The sequence below is a fragment of the Eubalaena glacialis genome, chromosome 3, assembly GCF_028564815.1.
Source record: "Eubalaena glacialis isolate mEubGla1 chromosome 3, mEubGla1.1.hap2.+ XY, whole genome shotgun sequence".
In the NCBI taxonomy this organism is placed as follows: Eukaryota; Metazoa; Chordata; class Mammalia; order Artiodactyla; family Balaenidae; genus Eubalaena; species Eubalaena glacialis.
The window spans coordinates 139,314,624-139,340,090 of NC_083718.1; the positions used below are offsets into that span (position 1 = coordinate 139,314,624).

The 25,467-nt window shown below is 37.0% G+C and overlaps 1 protein-coding gene across 2 annotated transcripts in view; it reads right to left on the reverse strand.

Moving 5' to 3' along the window:
* Positions 1 to 25,467, reverse strand: part of RAVER2 (ribonucleoprotein, PTB binding 2) — a 116,969-nt gene that overhangs the window by 11,265 nt on the left and 80,237 nt on the right. For both annotated transcript variants that reach the window (XM_061184077.1, XM_061184076.1), the window contains exon 11: positions 24,527 to 24,663. In XM_061184077.1, the coding sequence (XP_061040060.1) occupies positions 24,527 to 24,663 (137 nt within the window). The remainder of the gene's footprint in view (positions 1 to 24,526; positions 24,664 to 25,467) is intronic.

The window sequence follows — 25,467 nt, forward strand, 5'->3', positions numbered from 1 at the left end:
GAGTGAAGTAAGTCAGAAAGAGAAAAACAAATATTGTATATTAACGCATGTATGTGGAACCTAGAAAAATGGTACAGATGAGCCGGTTTGCAGGGCAGAAGTTGAGACACAGATGTAGAGAACAGACATATGGACACCAAGGGGGGAAAACTGCGGTGGGGTGGGGATGGTGGTGTGCTGAATTGGGCGATTGGGATTGACATGTATACACTGATGTGTATAAAATTGATGACTAATAAGAACCTGCAGTATAAAACAAACAAACAAACAAAACAACTAATACTAAACTTTCATTGGGTTATTTGTATGGAAATATGTGAATATAAATGTTTCAGACATTAAAAAAAAAAAATGTAGCAAGAGACAACGAAGGTCATTATCAAAGATAGGTCAATTCGGTCAGAATGGCCATCATCAAAAAATCTACAAACAATAAATGCTGGAGAGGGTGTGGCGAAAAGGGAACCCTCTTGCACTGTTGGTGGGAATGTAAATTGATACAGCCACTATGGAGAACAATATGGAAGTTCCTTAAAAAACTAAAAATAGAACTACCATACGACCCTGCAATCCCACTACTGGGCATATACCCTGAGAAAACCATAATTCAAAAAGAGTCATGTACCAAAATGTTCATTGCAGCTCTATTTACAATAGCCAGGACATGGAAGCAACCTAAGTGTCCATCAACAGATGAATGGATAAAGAAGATGTGGCACGTATATACAATGGAATATTACTCAGCCATAAAAAGAAACGAAATTGAGTTATTTGTAGTGAAGTGGATGGACCTAGAGTCTGTCATACAGAGTGAAGTAAGTCAGAAAGAGAAAAACAAATACCGTATGCTAACACATATATATGGAATCTAAAAAAAAAAAAAAAAAAAATGGTCATGAAGAACCTAGAGGCAAGATGGGAATAAAGACACAGACCTACTAGAGAATGGACTTGAGGATACGGGGAGGGGGAAGGGTAAGCTGGGACAAAGTGAGAGAGTGGCATGGGCTACCAAACGTATAAAATAGATAGCTAGTGGGAAGCAGCCGCATAGCACAAGAAGACCAGCTCGGTGCTTTGTGACCACCTAGAGGGGTGGGATAGGGAGGGTGGGAGGGAGGGAGACACAAGAGGGAAGAGATATGGGGACATATATATATGTATAACTGATTCACTTTGTTATAAAGCAGAAACTAACACACCATTGTAAAGCAATTATACTCCAATAAAGATGTTTAAAAAAAAAAAGGTCAATTAATCAAAAGGATGTAACAATTGTAAATATAAGCCCAAAACAGAAGCACCTAAGTATATATAAAGCAAATATTGTGAAGGGAGAAAAAAATAGCAATACAATATCAGGGGACTTGAATACACCACTTTCAACAATGAATCATTTGGCCAGAAAAATCAGCAAGGAAACATTGGACTTAAACTACATGTTAGACATGATGAACCTAAAGGACATAACACAACATTCCATCCAACAGCAACTGAATACACATTCTTCTCAGATGCACATGGAATTTTCTTTAGGATAGATCATATGTTAGACCACAAGTCTTAATAAATTTTAAAAAATTGAAACCCTATCTAGCATCTCTTCCAACCATGATTGTATCAAAGTAGAAATCAATTGCAAGACAAAAACTGGAAAGTTCACAAATATGTGGAGAGTAAACAACATGTTCCTAAATAACCAATGGATCAAAGAAGAAATCAAAAAAATACTTTGAGACAAAAGAAAATGGAAACAAAACATAGCAAAACTTATGAAATGCAGCAAAAGTAGTTCTAAAAGGGAAGTTTATAGTGATAAACAACTACATGAAGAAAAAAAATCTTGAACAGCTATCTTTACACCTGGAAGAATTAGAAAGAGAGCAACAAACTAAGCTCAAAGCTAGCAAAAGGAAGGAAGTAACAAAGATAAGAGTGGAAATAAATGAAATAGAGACTAAAAAGACAACAGAAAAGATTAGTGAAACTAAGAGCTGGTTTTTAAAAGAAATAAACTAGACAAACTTTTAACTAGACTTACCAAGAAAAAAAGAGAACTGACATAAAGGTATAAATGAAAAAGGAGATATTACAACTGATACCACAGAAATACGAAAGATCATAAAGACCACTATGAATACTTATATGCCAACAAGTTGGATAACTTAGAAGAAATGGACTAATTCCTAGAAACAACCTACCAAGACTGAATCATGAGGAAACAGAAAATTTGAACAAACTACTAGTAAGGATATTGAACCAGTAATCAAAAACCTCCCAACAAAAAAAGTTCAGAGGGCTTCCCTGGTGGTGCAGTGGTTGAGAGTCTGCCTGCCAATGCAGGGGACACGGGTTCGAGCCCTGGTCTGGGAAGATCCCACATGCCGCAGAGCAGCTGGGCCCGTGAGCCACAGTTACTGAGCCTGCGCGTCTGGAGCCTGTGGTCCGCAACAAGTGAAGCCGCGGCCTGTGCACCGCGATGAAGAGTGGCCCCCGCCTGCCACAACTAGAGAAAGCCCTCACACAGAAATGAGGACCCAACACAGCCATAAATAAATAAATAAAATAAATTAAAAAAAAAAAAAAGTTCAGAGACAGATGCCTTCACTGGTGAATTCCACAAAACATTTAAATACAAATTAATACCAATCCATCTCAATATCTTCCAAAACACAGAAAAGGAAAGAACACTTCCAAATTCATTTTACAAAGCCAGCTTTACCTTGATACCAAAGGCAGACAAAGACATTACAAGAAAAAAAATTACAGGCCCATATTCCTGATGAACACAGATGCAAAAATCCCCACAAAATATTAGCAAACTGAATTCAACAATAGTTTAAAAGGATCATACACCATGATCAAATTGGATTTATTCCAGTAGTACATGGATGGTTCAACACCCACAAATCAATAAACGTGATATACACCACATTAACAAAATAAAGGATAAAAATCATATCATCATCTCAATAGATACAGAGAGAGCATTTGACAAAATTCAACATCCATTCATGATAAAAACTCTCAACAAACTGGGTGTTGAGGGACTGTACCTCAACATAATAAAGGCCATATATGTCAAACCCACAGATGACAACATACTCAATGATGAAATGCTGAAAGCTTTTCCTCTAAGATCAAGAACAAGACAAGCATATCTACTGTCATCACTTTTATTCAACATAGTACTGGAAATCCTAGCCAGAGCAGTGAGGCAAGAAGAAGAAATAAGAGGCATCCAAATTAGAAAGGGAGAAGTAAAATTGTCACTGTTAGCAGATGACATATTATATTTAGAAAACCCTAAAGAATCCACCAAAAAACTGTTAGAAATAATAAACAATTTCAGTAAAGTTGCAGGATACAAAATCAATATACAAAAATCAATTGCTTCTCTATACACTAACAATGAGCTATCCAAAAAAGAAATTAGGAGTACTTAGGAATAAATTTTACCAAGGTTAGAAACTGTACACTGAAAACTGTAGGAAAGATGGCACAAATAAATGAAAAGATATTCTTTGTTCATGGATTAGAGGAATTAATATTATTGAAATGTCCATACTATCCAAAGCAATCTACAGATTCAATGCAATCCCTATGAAAATTCCAATGGCATTTTTCATAGAAATAAATAATCCTAAAAATTGGAACCTGAAAAAACCCTAAGTAGCAAAAGCAATCTTGAGAAAGAAGAACAAAGCTAGAGGCATCATTCGTCCTGATTTCAAACTATATTGCAAAGCTACAGTAATCAAAACAGTATGATACAGTCATAAAAACAGACACACAGATCTTGGAACAGAATAGAGACCCCAGAAATAAAACTCATGCTATATGGTCAATTAATTTATGACAAAGGGGCCAAGAACATACAATGGGGAAAGGATACCTCTTCAAGAAAAGGTGTTTGGAAAATTGGATAGCCACATGAAAAAGAATGAAACAGGACCACTTTTACAAAATACTCAAAAGTCAACTCAAAATGGATTAAAGACTTGAAATGTAAGACCTGAAACCATAAAACTCCTATAAGAAAACATAGCAGGTAATAAGCTGCTTGACATTGGTCTTTGCAATGATTTTTTGGATTTAACAGCAAAAGCAAAGGTGACAAAAGCAAAAATAAACAAGTGTGATTACATCAAACTAAAAAGATTCTGCACAGCAAAAGAAACCATCAACAAAATGAAAATTCAACCTATGGAATAGGAGAATATATTTGCAAACCACATATCTGTTAAGGGATTAATAGCCAAAATATTCTTGGAACATACACAACTCAATAGCCAAAAAAAGCCCCAATTTAAAAGTGGGCAAAAGACCTAAATAGACATTATTCCAAAAACAAATACAGCTGGCCAACAGATACATAAAAAATACTCAGTCTCACTAATCACCAGGGAGATGCAAATCAAAACCACCTCACACCTGTTAGGAAGTCTACTATAAAAAAGACAAGAGATAACAAATGCTGGCAAATATGTGGAGAAAAGGGAACCCTGTGCACTGTTTGTTGGAATGTAAACTTGTACAGCCACTATGGAAAACAGTATGGAGATTAAAAATTGAACTACCGTATGATCCAGCAGTCCCACTTCGGAGCATATTCTGACTTCCTTTGGAAACAGAATCATTAACTTGAAGAGATATTTGTACTCTTAATTTGCATTTCTCTGTGTATATATACATACATGCATGCATGCAATGGAATATTATTTAGCTTTAAAGAAGGAAATCTTGTTATTTGTGACAATATGGATGAAACTGGAGGGCATTATGCTAAATGAAATTTTTTTAAAAACAAAAAAAGAGAAAGTCAACCTCATGGAAACAGTAGAAAAGTGATTGCCAGTGGCTAGAGGGTGGGGGAAATAGTACAAGGCTAGTAGAATAGCACAAACTTTCAGTTATAAGATGAATAAGGTCTGAAAATCTAATTTATAACATGGTGACTGTAGTTGTTAACACTGTGTTGTACAATTAAAACTTGCTGAGAGTGAAACTTACATGTTTTCATGAATAGAGTTAATGGATGCATTAATTTAGTCAGTGAGGAGACCACTTTCACAATGTACATGTATATCAGTATATTGCTGTATACTTTCAATAACTTACAATTTTATTTGTCAGTTATACCTCAGTAAAGCTGGAGAAAATAATGAAATTTAAAAAAACCCAAAAGGATGACAGAAGACTGAAAATCACAAATCCATCTATCTTGGTACTTTATTTCAATGTGGTCTACTATTGTGACAATCCAGTAAAATCCTTCTTCACATAACATTTAAAGGAATGCTTCACAAAGTGAAACAGATTAGCAAAGAATTTGGTTTTAACTCTGTGTCAAAATTTTTCCTGGTAATAAAGTATATAAATATATCTGATGTTTGCTCTGAAATAATGAGAAAGGGCATAGGTGGGAGTGAGGATGAAAGGAGCCTGGCTGTGAGGTGATAAATCGTTAAAACTGGGTTGATGGGTGCAAGAAACTCCACCCAGTTCCAGTTCAAGATGGTGATGCGGGTGGATCCTGAACTCATCTCCACCCACAGACACACCGAATCTATAGCTACATATGGAGCAATTTCCTCTGAAAGAAACCAAAAACCTAGATAAGTGACTCCTACACAGTGAGCAAATGAGAAAAAAAAACACATCAAAATGGGTAGGAGAGGCTGAGATACTATCTCACCATAAACCCCACCCTCAGAGCAGCAACCCACGATTGGGAGGGAATTCACAACCCTGAGCATCTCCCTGAGAAGTGAAAGGTTTGAACCCCAATCTGGCACTTCAACATTTTTTAATTTATTTTTTATTGGAGTATAGTTGATTTACAATACTGTGTTAGTTTCTGGTATACAGCAAAGTGATTCACTTATTACATATAATATATATATGTGTGTATATATATACTCTTTTTCATATTCTTTTCCATTAAGGTTTATTACAGGATATTGAATACAGTCCCCTGTGCTATACACTAGGACCTTGTTGCTTATCCATTCTGTATATAATAGTTTGCATTTGCTACTCCCAAACTCCCAATCCATCCCTCCCCCACCCCTCTTCCCCCTTGGCAACCACAAGTCTATTCTCTATGTCTCTGAGTCTCTGTTTCATAGATCGATTCATTTGTGTCATATATTTTTTTAAAATTTTATTTATTTATTTATTTATGGCTGTGTTGGGTCTTCGTTGCTGTGTGCGGGCTTTCTCTAGCTGCGGTGAGCGGGGGCTACTCTTTGTTGTGGTGCGTGGGCTTCTCACTGCAGTGGCTTCTCTTGTGGAGCACGGGCTCTAGGCACGTGGGCTTCAGTAGTTGTGGCATGTAGGCTCAGTAGTTGTGGCTCACAGGCTGTACAGCACAGGCTCAGTAGTTGTGGCGCACAGGCTTAGTTGCTCTGGGGCATGTGGGATCTTCCCAGACCAGGGCTTGAACCCATGTCCCCCTGCATTGGCAGGCAGATTCTTAACCACTGCACCACCAGGGAAGTCCTGTGTCATATTTTAGATTCCACATATAAGTGATATCATATGGTACATGTCTTTCTCTGTCTAACTTACTTCACTTAGTATGATAATCTCTAGGTCCATTCATTCTTTTTTATAGTTGAGTAGTATTCCATTGTACATATGTACCACATCTTCTTTATCCATTCATCTGTGGATGGACATTTAGGTTGCTTCCATGTCTTGGCTATTGTAAATAGTGCTGCTATGAACATTGGTTGGCACTTCAACTCATAAGACCTATGTCTGAGAGACAAGCCCCCAAAATATCCAGCTTAGAAATCCAATGGGGCTTGTATCCACAAGATCCACAAGGCTATAGCAATCTGAGAAACAGTTCTTAAAGGGCTCCACAGACTCACCCACCCCAGGGCCTAGTGCAGAGGCAGTCAACTGAAGAGCATCCAATGTTTCTGTGAAAGAGACCTATTTCCTTATCTTAAACTTTAACCTGAGGGGCAGACATCTAATTTAACACACATCTAGGGGCCTCCTGAAATAGTCTCCAAAGTGGAGGTTGTCAGGTGCCACCTTCATATTCTCCTCTGCCTCCCTTGAGGTCACCAGTGTCTCTGAGAAAGGGCACATACCTGGTACCCCGGGTTTTGTGGCTGCTGCCCAGGGGATACCCCTTGATTGCCTGGCTCTGGTGGCCAGCAGGGCTTGTGTTCATAGGTTCAATGGGATGGTAGCAAACAAAGAAACAGTTCTTAACTGGCTATCACCACAGGGCTCACTGCAGAGGGAGCAGACGAATGCCCATCTCCTAGTCTTCCCCTGAAATAGGCATATTTGCATATTTTAAAAACTGCTGCCTGAAGGTCTGGCTTCCAATCAGCCTGAATCTAGGTGCTGACTGAGATTCCCCCTTGGGGACACTGACAGGTCTTGGCACACTCTCAACTTCTGGGGCCACTAAGAATAAAGTAGGCTGCTTGGACAATCATAGGTTCAAAAGACAACCAAGAGCTAGGGCAGGATTGAATGATAAAGTTCATCACCTGCAAGAGGTTGCTCCTTCAAGACTGAGAGAGGTGTATATTTTATCTAATGCATAGAAACCAACACAGAGAATCAAGGAAAATAAAGAAACAGAGGAATATGTTCCAAATGAAAGAACAAGATAAAACCCCAGAAAAAGACCTTAATGAAACTGAGGTAAGGGATTTACTGTATAAAAAGTTCAAAATAACGGTTGTAAAGATGCTCGCTAAACTCAGGAGAACAATGGATGAACAAAGTGAGAATTTCAACAGAGATAGAATACATAAAAAAGTACCAAACAGAAACCACAGACCTGAAGAATACAGGAATTAAACTGAAAAATACAATAGAGGAGCTCAACATCTGACTACGTGAAGCAGAAGAAAGGATCAGTGAACTCAAACAGGGCAGTGGAACTCATCCAATCAGAGCAGCAAAAAGAAAAAAGAATTTTAAAAAGTGAAGATAGCTTAAGGGACTTATAGGACACCAACATGGGTCCCAAAAGGAGAAGAGAGAGAAAGAGGCAGAAAAGTTATTTGAAAAAATGATGGTTGAAAATTTCCCTAACCTGGGGAAGGAAATAGACACCCAGATCCAGGAATCCCAGAGAGTTCCAAATAAGACAAAACCAAAGAGACTCACACCAAGACATATGATAATTAAAAAGTCAAATGTTAAAGACAAGAAGAGAATCTTAAAAGCAGCAAGAAAAAAAAAAAAAACTTGTTACATACAAGGGAGCCCCCATAAGACTATCAACAGAAACTTTTCAGACCAGAACAGTGGCATGATATATTCAAAGTGCTGAAAGAAAAAAAACAAAAACCTGCCAACCAAGAATACTCTATCTGGCAAAGTTGTCTTTCAGAACTGAAGGAGGGATGAAGAGTTTTCTAGACAAGCAAAAACTAAAGGATTTCATCACCATGAAACCAGCCTTACAAAAAATGTTAAAGGGACTTCTTTAAGCTGAAATGAAATGGTACCATTTAGTAACAGAAAAACATATGAAAGTATAAATCTCATTGGTAATGGTAAATATATGGTAAATTCAGAGTAATCTAATGTTGTAAAGATAGTGAAGTAGTCATTTACAAAGCTAGCATGAAGGTTAAAAAACAAAAGTTGTAAAAATAACTACAGTGATTTGTAATGGACACATAAGAGAAAGAGATGTAAACTGTGACATCAAAAACAAAACATGAGTGACATCAGCATCGTGCTGGAGTGAGACATTCTCTTTGTCTCTCCCCTTCAATCTATAACCTGTAAAACATACACAACTCAAAAACGGTGCCTCTGCCCAGTACACCAGGATGCTGGAGAACTCCACCCATCTATGCATCTAACGGTGGGTGGATTGGAATACAAAGAGGAGGTGAGACTAGGGGAACCTGCCATCCTGCCTTCCCCCAGCCACAGCAGCTGAGCCTGCAGGCCCAGGGAACCCAGTAGCAGCAGGGGAGGCAGCATACGAGACTCCAACCTCCCAGCCACAGTGCTGTTCACAGCCCCAGGTAACCTGGCGGCAGTGGCAATGGGGGCTGTGTCCTGTCCCTTCAGCCACAGAGGCACCCACAACTCCAGCAGCCAGCCCCCCACCCCTTCCCACAGCGGTGGCACCTGGAAACCCAATAACCCCTGACATGGTAGAGGTGCCTGTGACCCCAGTTCTCCACTCACCTCCCCTGCAGTAGCAGAGCCTGCAACTCAGGTCTGGGACATGGCAGAAATGTCCACCATCCCAGTGCCTCAGGAGGTGACACTAGCAGCAGCAAGGCACCAAGACCCTAGAGGCTCAGCAGTGACAAGGAGGGCACTGGGCGAGCGACACCTCTGACAGACAGATAGAGTGCTGACTCTCACATATAACCAGAAGCAGCTCAGGTAAGAAAATGAAAAACTTGTGCTATAGTGCCACCTACCGGAAAACAAAGGAGAGCCCTCTAATTTCTAAACTGCTGAATCATTAAAATCAAGCAAAAAAAAAAAAAAAAAAGTTTTACCTAAAGAAGAAAGGTGTTCATTACTTCAAATGCTCCAGCAGAGGAACAACTCACCAAGCACCGTGAAAACCCACAGTAACACTGTATTCAAAAAAGAAAATGACAATTCTCTATAAACCAAGCAAAGTCATGGAATACTGTGATCTAACTGATAAAGAATTCAAAATAGCTCTCATGAAGAAATTCAAGAAAGTTCAATGAGCTCAGGAATAAATTAAGGAACAGAAGGAATACTTTACTAAAGAGACAAAATCTAAAAAAGAGCCAAACAAATTCTGGAGCTGAAGAACTCAATAAACGAGATGAAAAATGCATTAGAAAGCATTGGAAATAGAGCAGACCTTACGGAAGAGAGAATCATCAAGCTTGAAGACAGAAATCTAGAAATGATACAGGTAGAAGAAAAAAGAGAATTAAGATCTAGAGAAAAATGAGGAAATCTATGAGGACTATCCAACTCTTTTAGGAAGGGCCACATTAGGATAATGGGTATCCAAGAAGAAGAGAGGGAGAAGGCTGCAGAGAGTTTATTTAAAGAAATAATAGGTGAGCACTTCCCAGACCTGGGGAAGGAACTGGATATACAAGTCATGTAGCTAAGAGAACACCTGATTACCTCAACGCAAAAAAGACCTTCCCTAAGTCACATTATATTAAAACTGTCAAAAGTCAATGACAAATAATTTTAAAGGCAGCCAAGGAAAAAAGGATGGTAACCCACAAAGGAACCCCCATTAGAATACCAGCAGATTTCTTGGCAGAAACTCTACAGGCCAAGAGGAGAGTGGATATTCTCAAAATACTAAAAGATAAAAACTGTCAGCTAAGAATACTCTATCCAGCAAAGTTATCATTCAGATATGGTGAAGTAAAGGCTTTCCCAGATAAACAAAAGCTGAGGGAGTTCATCAACAATGGACCTACCTTACAAGAAATGTTGAAAGGAGCTCTTCTGCCAGAAACAAAAAGGCAAAAGTACACAAAACTTTGAGTAGGGTGATAGAATCAGAAAATTGCAACTCTATATCAGAATGGGTTTTAAAATACTTTATTATAGCATAAAGGTTAAAGGGGGGAAAAGCAGTAAAAAATAACTGTAACTACTTCAATTTGTTAAACTCACAACATAAAGAGGGATAATTTGAGACAACAAAAACATAAAAGGGGAAGAGAAAAAGGACAAAACCTGTATAGGCAAGTGAAGATAAGATGCTATCAGCATGAGATCAGACTGTTTTTCCTATGAGACGATTTATACAAACCTTATGGTAACCACAAAACAAATCTAGAGCAGAGACAAGAAACATAAAAAAGATGAAACTGAGAAAAACATAGAAAACCACTAAACCAAAATAGCAGACAGAAACACACAGACACTTCTCCAAAGAGGACATACAGATGGTCATCAGGCGCATGAAAAGATGTTCAACATCACTAATTACTAGGGAAATGCAAATCAAAACCACAATGAGATATCACCTCACTCCTGTTAGAATGGCTATTATCAAAAAGGCAAGAAATAACAAGTGTTGGCAAGGATAAGGATAACAGGGAACCTTCATACACTGCTGGTGGGAATATAAATTGGTGTAGCCACTATGAACAACACTATGCAGAGTCCTCAAAAAATTAAAAATAGAACTACCTTTTGATCCAGCGATACCACTTCTGGGTATTTATCCAAAGGAAACAAAAAAACTGACTTGAAAAGATATCTGTCTGTGTTCATTGCAGCATCATTTACAATAACCAAGACATGGAAGTAACCTAAATGTTCATCAATGGATGAATGGATAAAGAAAATGTGGAATACACACACACACACACACACACACACCACATAGGAATATTATTCAGCCACAGAAAAGGAAATCTTGCCATTCGTGACAGTGTATGGACCTTGAGGGCATTTTGCTAAGTGAAGTAAGTCAGAGAAAGACAAATACTGTATGCCCTCACTTACCTGTGAAATCTAAAAGCCAAACAAACAAAAAAACAAAACAGAGCAAACCTAACTCATGGATACAGAGGACAGATTGGTGGTTGCCAGAGGTGCAGGGCTGGGGGATTGGCAAGATGGGTGATAGTGGTCAAATGGTACAAACTTCCAGTTACAAAATAAGTAAGACCTGGGAATGTAATGTATAGCACGGCGACTGTAATTAATAATACTCTATTGCATATTTGAAAGTTGCTAAGAGATGAAACCTTAAAAATTCTCATCACGAGAAAAAAATTGTAACTGCAGTGATGGATGTTAACTAGACTTATTGTGGTGATTATTTCACAAAATATACAAATGTCAAATCATCATGTTGTCATGTGAAACTAATACATTATATGTCAATATAGCTCAACAAAAAATAGAAATTCCACCCTAGATAAGGGCTGCCTGCAACAAAATTGCATGCTTACCTACTTAGCTGGAGTCTCTCCCCTCTGAGTCCTCTCTCCCCACTATCATGCCACTTCATTATTCTCTTCAGCTGCCTTCTCCATTGTAGTCCCTTTGTTGGTCTGGTGATCTTACTGCATTTTGGACCACAGCCCCTTCGCTTCAGGTATAATGAACTTTTTTTTCTCATTAGCTTTCTTCCTCTAATAAATGATCAGTCCATTAAGTTAGTTTAATTTTGAAAAACTACCTGTTTTATAACCCAATTCATTTTTCAAAAATAAGAGGGAGAAAAACGACCTTATTCTGAGATCTGGAAATCTCACACTCTCAACGCTCTTCCCTGATTCTTCCTGCTATGTAGTAATCCATGTTTCATGTCTTAGTATAAAGCAAAACAACCACCTGGGTTTTCCTCTCTTTCTATACCATACTAATTCTCAGAATCCAGTTAGGAAATTTATTAGATACTTTCATTCAAAAGATTTCCTAGTTGTGCTATACCATTCACAGAAAGAACCAACTGGGATGCACGAGGTCGGCAAAAAACTTCACCAAGCAGCATGGGAAACTGTAAGTAAGAAAAGGAGGGACTTCCCTGGTGGCACAGTGGTTAAGAATCCACCTGCCAATGCCGGGGACACAGGTTCGAGCCCTGGTCCGGGAAGATCCCACATGCCGCGAAGCAACTAAGCCCGTTCACCACAACTACTGAGCCTGTGCTCTAGAGCCCACGAGCCACAGCTACTGAGCCCTCATGCCACAACTACTGAAGCCTGTGCACTTGGAGCCCGTGCTCCGCAACAAAGAGAAGCCACCGCAATGAGAAGCCCGCACACCGCAGTGAAGAGTAGCCCCCGCTCGCCGCAGCCCGGGAGCAGCAATGAAGACCCAACGCAGCCAAAAATAAATAAATAAAATTAATTAATTAAAAAGAAAAGGAAATGAAAATGAATGTCATTGTAGCCCACATGATACTGGGAGAAAGATAATTCTTCTAATACACTCTATCAAAGATATCTAACTTTTAGTGCAAGGACTGTTGGATTAAATGGGGAATGATAGTTGATTAAGATTTTTGTTGTTGTTGATTAAGATTTTTGAAACAAAGTTCAGTGTTCTGGGAGAAATAAATTGGTATCAAAGAAACATCAAAAAGGAGAAAATAAAACCACAGAAGTGGGAAAGGTATAAAGCAAGCAAGTACTTTTCCTTCTATTTCATATTTGCAGGATATAAATATCTATTCCTTCACAGACTAACTATTGAGGGCACTGGGCTCTGCTATGGGGTTACTTAGATGAATGAAACTTGCACTGTGCCCTCCAAGTTCTCACAGCCCAGGAGGGGAAGTAAGAAAAGCACAAAACAGCATTCTAAAGGACAATGCCACCGTATAAAAGAGAAATAGAGGTGAAATGCTAAAGCTTTTTCAGAGAAGGGAAAATGGGAGTGGAGGATTTGAGAGATATAGGAAAAGGTTTCATGGATGACATGGCACCTGAGTTAAGATTTGGAGGTGAGGGCTTCCCTGGTGGCGCAGTGGTTGAGAATCCGCCTGCCAATGCAGGGGACACGGGTTCGAGCCCTGGTCTGGGAAGATCCCACATGCCGCGGAGCAACTGGGCCCGTGAGCCACAACTACTGCGCCTGCGCGTCTGGAGCCTGTGCTCCGCAACAAGAGAGGCTGCGATAGTGAGAGGCCCGCGCACCGCGATGAAGAGTGGCCCCCGCTTGCCGCAACTAGAGAAAGCCCTCACACAGAAACGAAGACCCAACACAGCCAAAAAAATTAATTAATTAATTAATTAATTAAAAAAAAAAAAGATTTGGAGGTGAGGTCAGATATGGACAGGAGAAGACATGGAATGACCCTTTTAGGAGAAAGTAAATGCCTGACAAAGGCAGATGGCAGGAAATCATGGGCCTGTGATGGGACACCATGGCTGGTCCATGGAAGAGAATAGTGGCAAATGAGGTTGGAAAGGCAAGCTGGCCTCAATCGTGTAGGGGCTGGAATGCCAGGCTAATACCTGATTAATTACAAACAGGGAATGATATGTTTGATCTTGGAATTTGTAGACTAGTAAGCAGCTTCATAAAAATGTGGCAACAAAGGAGATAGGCATTAGAAGGTCTCTCCAGGAGGCCACTGAACTTGTCCATGCTGTTAGATATATGCATGTGGGCAAACACACAGATTATATATATGTGATTCAAAATTTGGGTTAAAATTTATAAGGAATTTACAGATGAGAAAGAACAGAGTGGTATACTTTGAAAATCTGAAAAAAACAATTACAACGGGCACTTAACGCTTTGAAGAGAATAAAGAAAGGAAAGACACTGAGAGAAGCTGTAATACCCTAGTTTTGCATGTCTAGTATTCAGGTAGAAATCAGATCAACCAAATAGCCAAACCATAGTACATCTGGAGAGGTAAGAATTGATAACATGTAATTTGATGATGTCCTACACTGTATCATTGACCTGTGCAGTAGGCAGGGAAGGAATTATTACCTCCATTGAAGAGATGAGAAAACAAAAGCTCAGAAAACTTATGTGACTTGGCTAAAACCACAGGCTATGCAATAGTAGGGCTATGAATCCAACCCAATTTTTCTCACTTTAGTATTCTTGTCATTATTCTAATCTGCCTTATTTTTCTTTTTAATTTTTAAAAATAAATTTATTTATTTCATTTTTGTCTGCGTTGGGTCTTCGGTGCTGCGTGTGGGCTTTTTCTCTGGTTGCAGTGAGTGGGGGCTACTCTTCGTTGCAGTGCGCAGGCTCAGTAGTTGTGGCTTGCGGGCTCTAGAGCGCAGGCTCAGTAGTTATGGCGCACGGGCTTAGCTGCTCCGCGGCATGTGGGATCTTCCCGGACCAGGGCTCAAACGCGTGTCCCCTGCATTGGTAGGCGGATTCTTAACCACTGCACCACCAGGGAAGCCCTGCCTTATTTTTCAAAATCCAAAATTTGCACATATTTACTATGAAACCCATTCTGTAACTATGCACCTGCTATTTTATTTTTGGATTAAAAAAGAAATCCCATTTTCTTCCTTTTATTAAAGCACATCTTTTTATCTTCATGTAAATGTAGACTAACTTTTATTTCCATGTGATGGCCAAAGTTTAATACTTACAATGTATCTTAAGCTCAATTTTTAAGCTCACTTCAATAACTGAATTGAAGGCTTATTTTAAAAGTGCTCATAAGAATTTGAGAAAATGGAATCTTGAATATTCCTCAGGGAGATTCCTTTGGGATATGTTAATGTTGAGTGTGAATTTGATTAGGCTCATCTACTACCAGTGCTAATTAAAGATATTCCTTCACCATTAATGCGCTTCTTAAAGAAATGTCACCACTTGGCATGTAACTTCCTAAATACAAAATCAAATTGGTTTTCAGAAAATTCTGCCTCTATGTAGGACTCCTCAGTGTCACCTTCACCTTTAGCCCCACTTTATCTTTTCTAAGTCTTGTCTCGAGTGGAGTTAGATGGGATGGAAAATCTGAAATGACCAACTGCACTAGTTCATCTAAAATCTGAATCAAACCCCTAATATTCCTTTTTATAGTTTCAAATCTAGCTTTCAGACTTCATACCTAAAGAAATAAGAATTAATTTATCTTTTCTGCATTAAACACAGTTCATTTCTAAAATTTTATTTAAAGAATACAATTCTTCTTTTTTTCCCCAGTTGTTAAAAAAATGTTTTAAAACCAACATGCTTCATTTTGTGACATTAATAATACAACTAACAATAAAATGTCTTTCTTTTATATATATGCATAGATGTTTTCAATTTTCATGTTAATTTTTGCCTCTCAGCTACTTGCCTTTCTTCATATGAGTAATTTTAAGTCTTAACTTTCAATTTAAAGACTGATCCTCCAAAAGGTATTGTACTACATTTTAAAAAAGTAAAATTTGATCATCACCTAACCAGTTTGAGTATATCAAGTTGTACAAATTATATATCTTAGATTTAAGTATGTTTAATAATCATTTTTAAAAAATCAAAACAACATTAAAATCCCTTGAAACATTAAACATGTCAGAATAGCAATTCAAAACTCTCTTCAGATTTATTCATACTGTATACTATTCTTTTGTAGATTTTTTCAAACACTTAAAAGACTGATTTGGCTTCTAAACAAAGATTTTAAAGTAATGATGCTAACTTTAAATACATTTCAACAATTTGCTTTCCTTAATTCTAGTTTTTAGCAAAAATCATTTTTTAATGTACTTCCCAAGTTACTGTCTAGAGCTAATATAATCTGTGGTTCCATAGTTACTGGTTAAAGTAGTTCGGGTTTTAAAAAATATTTCATATAACTAGTGCTTGTCACAAGATTCTGATCTATCACAGACCACACAAAACTCTTTTTGGCAAGTCTCTCTGCATTATTTGCCCATTAGGTGGCAGCATCAGGCGCTATATGAAAGGACTAAGCATTGCCAGGCCTTTTTGTTCATTTTTTTGTTTTTGTTTCCTCTTCCCTCATCATACCATCTCATCATACATTTTGTGGTAGATTCCCTGGAACAGGTAGTCAGCTTCCTGGCAGGAAAGATCCCTGTAACCAAGGGCAACAGAAGAGTACAACATGCAAGTAGACAGTGCCATCCCTAATGCAGGGCATACCAGCTACCCATTAATGGCAAGTGTCAAATGAAAACCCAAAACCACGACTTAAAAAGATATGAAATAGCTAAAATAGTTCTCACATTATTCTTTATGTTATTAGAACTAATGTCTATGTCAAACAAAAGTTACTTAAGGGAAATTTTACCTATTTTACCTACATTACTAATAGGGAGGAATGTCTTGTTTTTCATAGATTATAGTTAGATGTTAGATTTAGGTGTTTAATAAATATTTAATAAACTGGCTCAAAGGCTTCTCCCTTAAGGTGGGCTTCTTCCAACTGTATTACACAGATGTACCTATTTATCTCCAACTCAGAACCTGACTTTTCAAACTCCACTTGTACTTTCAAACTAACAGGATTATCTATGCTATTATCACTGTGAAGAGTGTGCACAACAAAATTTTAAACAGCTACATCTATTTCTGATTTAACTTTTCTCAATAACAGTCCAAACATTTGAGAAATGCAGTTGTTGAGAAAATAAATAACTGCAGCTCAATGGCAATTCTCACTAATTACTATAATCAACCAGAGAAATGGGAGGAGTAGCCCATTTGAAACTGGTTTCTAACTAGAACTAGATCTGGGGACTTCCCTGGCAGTTCAGTGGTTAGGGCTCTGTGCTTCCACTGCAGAGGGCATGGGTTCCATCCCTGGCCAGGGAACTAAGATCCCACAGCTGCGCAGTGCGGCTAACAAAAAAAATTTTAAAAAAAAGAACTAGATCTGGAATAATTGATTTAACTTGCTTGTTTATCACTAGATAATTTTAAGATCTCTAAAACAACGACTGGAAATGCTACCCTCTATTTAGTACAGTTAAGGCTTATGTTTTTAAATTAGAGTTCAATATTTGTTGATATTCATAGGGTTGTGCAACCATCACCACGATCTAATTCCAGAGTATTTTCATCACTCCAGAAGACACCCCCCAACTCCCACTTCTCCTGGCCCCTATAGTAACCAGTATCTGTTTACTTTCTCTAAGGATGTTCCTATTCTGGATATTTCATATAAATGGCATCATATGTGACCTTTTGTATCTGGCTTATTTCATGCAGCATAATGCTTTCAAGGCTCATCCATGTTGTGACAAAGGTCAGTACTCCATTCCTTTTATGGATGAGTAATACTCCACTGTACGGATATACCACACTTTGTTTATTCATTCACCAACTGATGGACATTTGGGTTGTTTCTCTTTTTGGCTGTTATAAATATGCTGTTATGAAGATTCATGTACAGTACTGGTTTATATGTAGACATATATGTCCGTTCTCTAAGGTTTATGCCCTAGGTCATATGGTAACTCTGTGCTTAACATTTTGAGGAACTGCCAAAGTGTTTTCCAAAGCAGCTGCACCATTGCACACTCCCCTCACCCCTAGCAATGCATGAGGGTACTAATTTCTCTCCATCCTCCTCAACACTTGTTATGGTTCACTTTTCTTCATTCTTTCTATTCTTCAGACTGGATAATCTCAACTGACCTATCTTCCAAATCTGTTGGTTATTTCTTCCACCTATTCAAATCTGCTACTCTGCCCTAGTGAATTTTTCATTTCAATTATTATGCTTTTCAAATCCAGAATTTCTATTTGGTCCTTTTTTATAAGTCCTGTTGCCATATTGATATTTTCTATTTGGTGAGACACTGTTCTCACATTCTTTTAGTTCTTTAGATGCGGTTTTCTTCCATTCTTTGAACATATTTACAATAGGTGATTGAAATCTTTGTCTAATAGGTACAATGTTTGGGCTTCCTTAGAAACAGTTCCTATTGGTTGCTTTCCCACTGTTTATGAGCCATACTTTCTTATTTATTTGCATGTCTCATGATTTTTTGTTGAAGACTGATATAATGTGGCAACTCTGGAAATCAGTTTGTACTCCCCCTTCAAAATTTGTTATTGCTGGTTGTTTAGTGACTTTTCTGAAGTAATTATGTAAAGGGTGTATCCTTTGTTGTGAGTGGTAACTGAAGACTACTCCATTAGCTTAGTGGTCACCTAATGATTCACCTAACACCTGGAAGCAATAAGTCTCCGAGACTTTGCCATGTGTGTGTTGGGCCAAGCCTTCAACACTCAGCCAGGCAGCCGACAACTCTGCCTTAGCCTTCACTTCTGCAAGTGACAGCTTAGGGCCTTCTTGGGTTCTTCCCAAGCACGTGCACAATCCTACATGTGTGCATGGCCTTGTAAGATTCCCAGGATACGTCAGAGCTTTTCAAAGGCCCTGTGGATATCTCATACCCCAACGTTTCCTTTAACGCTTTTTGGTTAGCCTATTTTTTGCCCCAAATATTATCGAGCACCTCAGGCAGCCATAAAGTTAAACAATTTCCTCTAAATGTTTTCAACAAACTCCCCTGAGGGCAAGCTCTGAGTCAGGTCAAATGAAAATAGCCTTGCAAGTGGGGTCCTTCCTGGGAACCAGCAGAGAGGTCAAATAATAGTTCTCTGGGAAAGAGGCTTTGTGGAGCTCCAACCCTTTCTTGCCCACGCTGGTGGATACCAGCTTCCTGGTTTTTTACTATGATTATGGGCTGTTGGAAAGAGACAGGAAAACAGGAATTGGATTGGCTAAAAGACCACAAAGCTAGCTGTTTTTACCAATATTCAGACATTTTTCTTGACTAAATACTCCCCTGGTTGCTTCATGCCCTTAGGTAATATCCAGAGTTCTGTAAAAGTTTATTCTGATCATTCCTGCCTGCATTACTGATGCCTTTATGGAGGAGACACTGTTTGAAGGTTCTTATGCCATTTTGGTTGATGTTATCTATGACTTGGATTTTCCATGTAGGCCTATGGCACATTGCAAATTAAATTTAGAGTGTGAGGCAAGAGTCAGGGTTCATGTTTTCCAATATTGATAATCAGTTGTTCTAACAATATTTGTATTTTTTACCTATTGGACTGTTTTGAAATTTGCATCCAAAATCAATTTACCATTTAAGTATGGGTCTATTTTATTCTACTGATCCATTTGCCTATCATTATGCCAACACCACACTGTCTTGATTACTATGACTTTATAATAAATCTTGAAGTCATGTAGAAGAAGTCCTCCAATTTTGTTCTTTTATGTAAAGATTGTTTTGGGTAGAGTAATTCCGCTGCATTTCAATATAAATTTTAAAAATCAGCTTTTCAATTTCTATTTTAGAAAAAGGCTGCTGAGAAATTCGTTGAGATTGCACTGAATCTATAGATCAATTTGAGGAGAAGAACTGACATCATACCAATACTAAGTCTTCCAATTCATGAGCATGGTATAGCACTCCATTCATAGGCATCTTCTTTAATTTCTCTCAGCATTGTTTTATAGTTATCATTGTAGAGTTTTTACAAATCTTCTCTTAATTTATCACTATGTATTTCATGTTTGGTGCTACTATAAATGGAAATTCTTTTTAAACTTTATTTTCCAACTGTTGCTGCTAGTACGTAGAAATACAATTCATTTTTGTATATTGCCCTTCTATCTTGTGACCTAGCAAAGTTTACTTATTATATTTAGTGGTTGCTTTTTAGATTCTTAAGGCTTTTTCATGTAAACAGGTATGTCATAATGCAAAGAGAGACATTTTTACTTTTCCTTTCCTATTTCATACCTTTTTTTAAACCTTGTTTCATTGACTAAAACCTCCAAGTTTATGTTGTTGAATAGAAGTGGTAGAAGTATACATTCTTGCCTGCTCTGACAATCTCTTTGTTTTAATTGGAGGATGTAGTAAATTTTCACTTAACTATCATTATCATTCAATCAAGGTTTACCACTTATCTATTTGTTTTCTATTCATCCTAATTAGTGTTTTTCCTTTCCTGACATTTTTTTTTTTTTGGTTTAATCAAATGTCCTTAGAATTCCATTGTAATTAAACTGTTGACATTTTAGCTATAATTTTTGAATTTTTTAATGATTGCTCTATGGATTACAATATACATTCCATAACTTATCACAGTCTACTCAAGAGTTAATATTTTTCTACTTCAGGTAAAATGTAATTACCCCACAAACAATTTCATTCACCTCATACTGTCCTTTGTACTATTGTTGTCAAATGTGTTATATCTACACACATTACAAGCCGCACCATGCAATGTTACAATTTTGTTTTTAATTAACTTTAATAAATAAATTAAGAAAAGAGAAAATATATAGTCTTTATTTACCCACATAGTTACCAGTTGTTGAATCACAATTATACTCAGTGAGGGGCAACCTAGTGGGTGCAGGACAAGGACGTTGCTAAACATCCTACAACGTAGAGCACAGCCCCACTGAAACAAAGCATTACCCAGCCCCGAATGTCCACAGTGCCAAAGTTGAGAAACTGGCTTGAGATAAGATGCATTATTTTTATCTGATGGCTTTCAAGATAATTTCTTTATAACTTTGGTTTTCAGCATATTAACTGGTGTGCCAACATAATATTTTGTTTTTATTTATCCTGCTTTGCAGGGGAGTTCTCTGACTCTGTTCAATCTGTAAGGTTTTTAAAGCAAACATGGGAAATGTTTTATCGTTATTTTTTCAAATATTTTATGCCCAATTATCTTTCTCCTCTCCTTCTGGGACTCAATTACACTTATTTTAGGCTGCTTTATATTGTCCCGTAGGTCCCTGAGGATCTGTTTATTGGTTTTCAACCTCTTTCTCTCTGTTCTTCAGACTGAATTATTTCTTTTGATTTGTCTTTATATTAATTGAACCTTTTTTCCTGCTTTCTCCAAATTTCTACAAAGCCCATCCAGTGTATTTTTTTTGGTGGATACTGTATTTTTTAGTTCTAGAGTTTCTATTCTTTGTTAAGTTTATATTTCTTCCTGAAATTCCCCATCCGTTCATTTTTACTTTATTTCCTTTAAGTCCTATTTATAATAGTTGTTTATAATAGTTGTTTTAAGTCTTTGTCTACTAATACCAACATCTGGTTCATCTTGGGGTCAGTTTCTATTAATTGCTTATCCCCTTAATTGTGGGTCACATTTTCTTGTTTTTTCAACTTTCTAATTATTTTTGTTTACTGAACATTGTGGATGATATATTCATAGATACTATGGATTGTATAACCTTCCTCTGAAGGCTGTTGATCTTTGCTGAGAAGGAGTCAACTTTTATGAACTCAAACTCCAAACTACCTCCTCTGTGCTGGAAAGGAATTGAATCTCTTCATGGTTCTTTAGCCTTCCATCTGGTGTTTGCCACCAGGTCCCTTGGAGTCTCCCTCACACAAAGTTCAAAAGTCAGTCAAGTGTATTTGGGCTGAGTTTACACAGAGATTTTTCTGAGATTTCCGCCTTACTTTCCAGCCTTGCTAACAGTCCTGAGCTCTGTCCTCTGACTCCATCAGCTGGTAAGACTGCATCTTTCTGCATAGACTGGCAGTGGGGTGGGATGGTGTTAGGCAAAAAGCCACAGAAACATAAATCTCATCCAATGAAGTTTTCCTCTTTCAAGGACTGGCTCCCCTTCAGTTTCTGCCTGCTTTTGGTCATTCTTCAGGGCCTTCAAATGTTTTTGTTTCATATTTGATACAATTTTAATAACCGTTATCTGCAGGAGGGATAATCTGATACAAGTAGCTTCACCAATACTAGAATGCCAATTAGGATTTTTAAATGTGATAGTTTTATTGGAAATAAAGAGTATTATATCTATCTATATTTTGACACAGCCATCTCTCCTAATTCTCATGCACAGTTGCTAGTACAAAGCAAACAACCAAACAGTTTCTATAAGACACTACTTTCATGCCTGAAGAAATTTCTCCATGGTATAATGAAAATAATGTGGACTTTGGAATCAGAGAAATCCTTTACTAACTGCATAAACTTGAAAGATTATTTACCCCTTTATGTTTTTCCACTTGTATCATGGAAGTGGTCATTTAGATATCACAAGATTGTTACAAAGATCAAATGTTTATATTACAAAGCATATAGTAAATGTTGAAAACAAACCTTGGTTTCTTTTCCTTGGACATTTTCCTGCATTCTAACAGTGGAAATAGAAGGAATTCCTAAAGCATGACCAACTTTTACTAGTTATTCAATTGGTAAAATTTAATTAAGTTTAGGTTATAAGGATGAAAGAACACAAGGAGAGAAAACAAATCTCACTTTATGAACAAGCATGAGGAAACAGCAGGGAATGTCCAAGGAGACACTGAATCAAGGGAGGATGCACACCTCCACAATTTCTCTGGTTAAGCAAGTGCAGAGGCAGGAGGAAGGCTGGCAATGCAAAGGCATCTTTATCACAGAATTTCTCCATGAGTAAATGGGAAAGGTCTTTCTATGGATATAAGTATATAGTAAAACACAGTAATCTAACAAGCAAAACTGCTAGTGAGAAAAGCAACACAAATTTCAAAAATGAAAAAGTATAAAAATAACTTTTAAAGCTTAAATCACACATTTAACTGTTTTTAAAAATTTATTGTGCTTCCTCGTGTTTATGAAAGTAAATTTTGTTCTGTGTAAAAAAAAAAAACCAAAAAATTAGAATTGCACAGGACTATATTTTATAAATTTTTAAGATTAAAAATAGATTATGAAAATTTACCATATGTTTACACATTGTTTTACATGATTTTTAATATCTGCATTATATTTCCTGATAAACATATGACATAATTTGTTTATTCAGTCTTATAGATTGTTGGAAATTTAGGTTGTTTCTAATTTTCACAACTATAAATTATTTATAAATGATTTTACACATCTCTGATAATTTCTTTGCCTTTTGTCACTTGTAAATATAATCAGCATATAACTAATGTTCTCATCTAAGTCATTACTTAAAATGTTAACAAATAAGGGAACAAAGATGGAGTTTTATGAAACATAGAAGAAAATGCCTTCCAAATTGCATCAATTCATGATTACTGTTCCTTAAATATAGGTATGTTGCTTTCTAATTGCATCATCTTCCAATTCATATTTCTCCATCTTTTCCACAGGTACATAAGAGACTTCATTATATCCAGCTTTACCATTTCTACAGAATCCATTTGACCTGTGTTTCTAGTATCCTATCATAAAAGCATAATCAGGCATCAATTGTTCTAAGTGAATTTGCATAGGTTTTCTTTTCTAAGTTTATTAGAGACAGGTGAAGCCAACACAGCTGCTCTAAGAAAAGCAAAGTGGAGGTATTGCTCCCCCAGACAGGAAAGAGCTGAGAAGGTGACTGCTCTGAGAAATAAGAAAGAATCAGAATTGTTAATTATAAGACTCTCATGATTACATAATCATATACTACTAACACGATATACACTCTTAGCTTAAGCCACCAAGAATAAGCTGAAGGAGAAAAGGCCAAAGCGAAATGGACATATTTAAGTAATGACAAAGTGTGTCTTTTGAATGTAATACTTTTAATGTTATTGATTGACTGTTTTAAGAGTTAGCATAATAGTGCTAGTTATGATCATGTCTCTACATACACAAGCGGTGGGGAAGAACAGAGGCATTTCCTTGGGTTTCTTAGTCAGGTCTACACTGGTGTAAAGCAGAGGTCAGCAGAGTTTTTCTGTAAAGAGCCAGAGAGTAAATATCTGATCCTGTGGGCCACACAGTACCTGTTGTAACTACTCAACTCTGCTGTTGTAGCACAACGCACCATAGACAACGTGCAAATAAATGGATGTGGCCGTATCCCAGTAAAACTTTATTTACAAAACACGTTGTGGGCTGGATTTGGTCTGTCATTTGCTCACCACTGGTGTAAACAATGCAATGTAAATATCTAGGCAAAATCATACTTAGCAATCTTCTGAACATGTCCTAAAATTCCAAATGGTGAGCAAGAAATACTGTATAGATCAGTGCAATTTTAATTCCTTCTGATATTACAAGAATCACATTTTCATATCCAGTGAACTCAGTATATAGTTGAAGCAATTTTTCTATATATCATCAAAACCTGAGAATCATGTACCTGTGCATAATCACCAAAAGGTTGAGAATAAGCAATGCACTTCTCCAACGTGTGTTGCGATTCATTTCCCTGAGAGATTGCATCCAGAATGTTGCTTGCAATTCCAGTCTTCTGTAGAGTGATTTTACTTGCAGGGGCTTAAGGCAAAATCAATACATATATTTCAGTTAGGTTGTTTTATTATAAATTACAGAGTACAAAACCCGTTAATTCAGCATATTCTCGAATAGAACACAAATTTTAGTTTGCCAGTAAATATCTACATTTATTACTCCTGAGGGAAAAATATATAGTATGTGATATTGTCTCGTTTGTTTAAAACAACGAAAATGGAAGCCTGCCCTATGGGTAAATGATCTTGATGGAAACATTTAAAAAGTATATGTCTAATCTCTGAAATAAGGCATACGAAATGTAAATTAACCATTCTTATTAATGCAATAGTTGTAACCATCAATTTTTAGGTCAGATAAAAATACAGTAGGCATACCAAAAGCAAATTAAATATTTTTCTGGCTTTAAAAAAATTTTTAATTTTTAATTACAAATTAATTAATTAATTACAAATTAATGTTTTGGTTCAAGAGGATACTTCATAAAATACAAAGAATGTATATTAAAAACAAAATTTATCTTTCACCTCTTTTCATTCAATTCTATTCTTTTTCCCAGAGGCAACAGTTTAGAACTAATTTTCTCAGATTTACTTTATGCATTTACACATTCAAATACATGCATATAAGAATACATAGCTTTAAATAAACATAAATGGAATCATTCTATGCACACATTTGCTTCTTCCACTTAACCATTTGCTTTAGAGATCATTTCCTATTAGTACATGTAGCACTCCCTCAATTATATATTCCATTTTATGACAAACTATTTAACCATTCCCCTATTGATGACCATTAAGGCACTTTCCAATGTTTCACTATTGA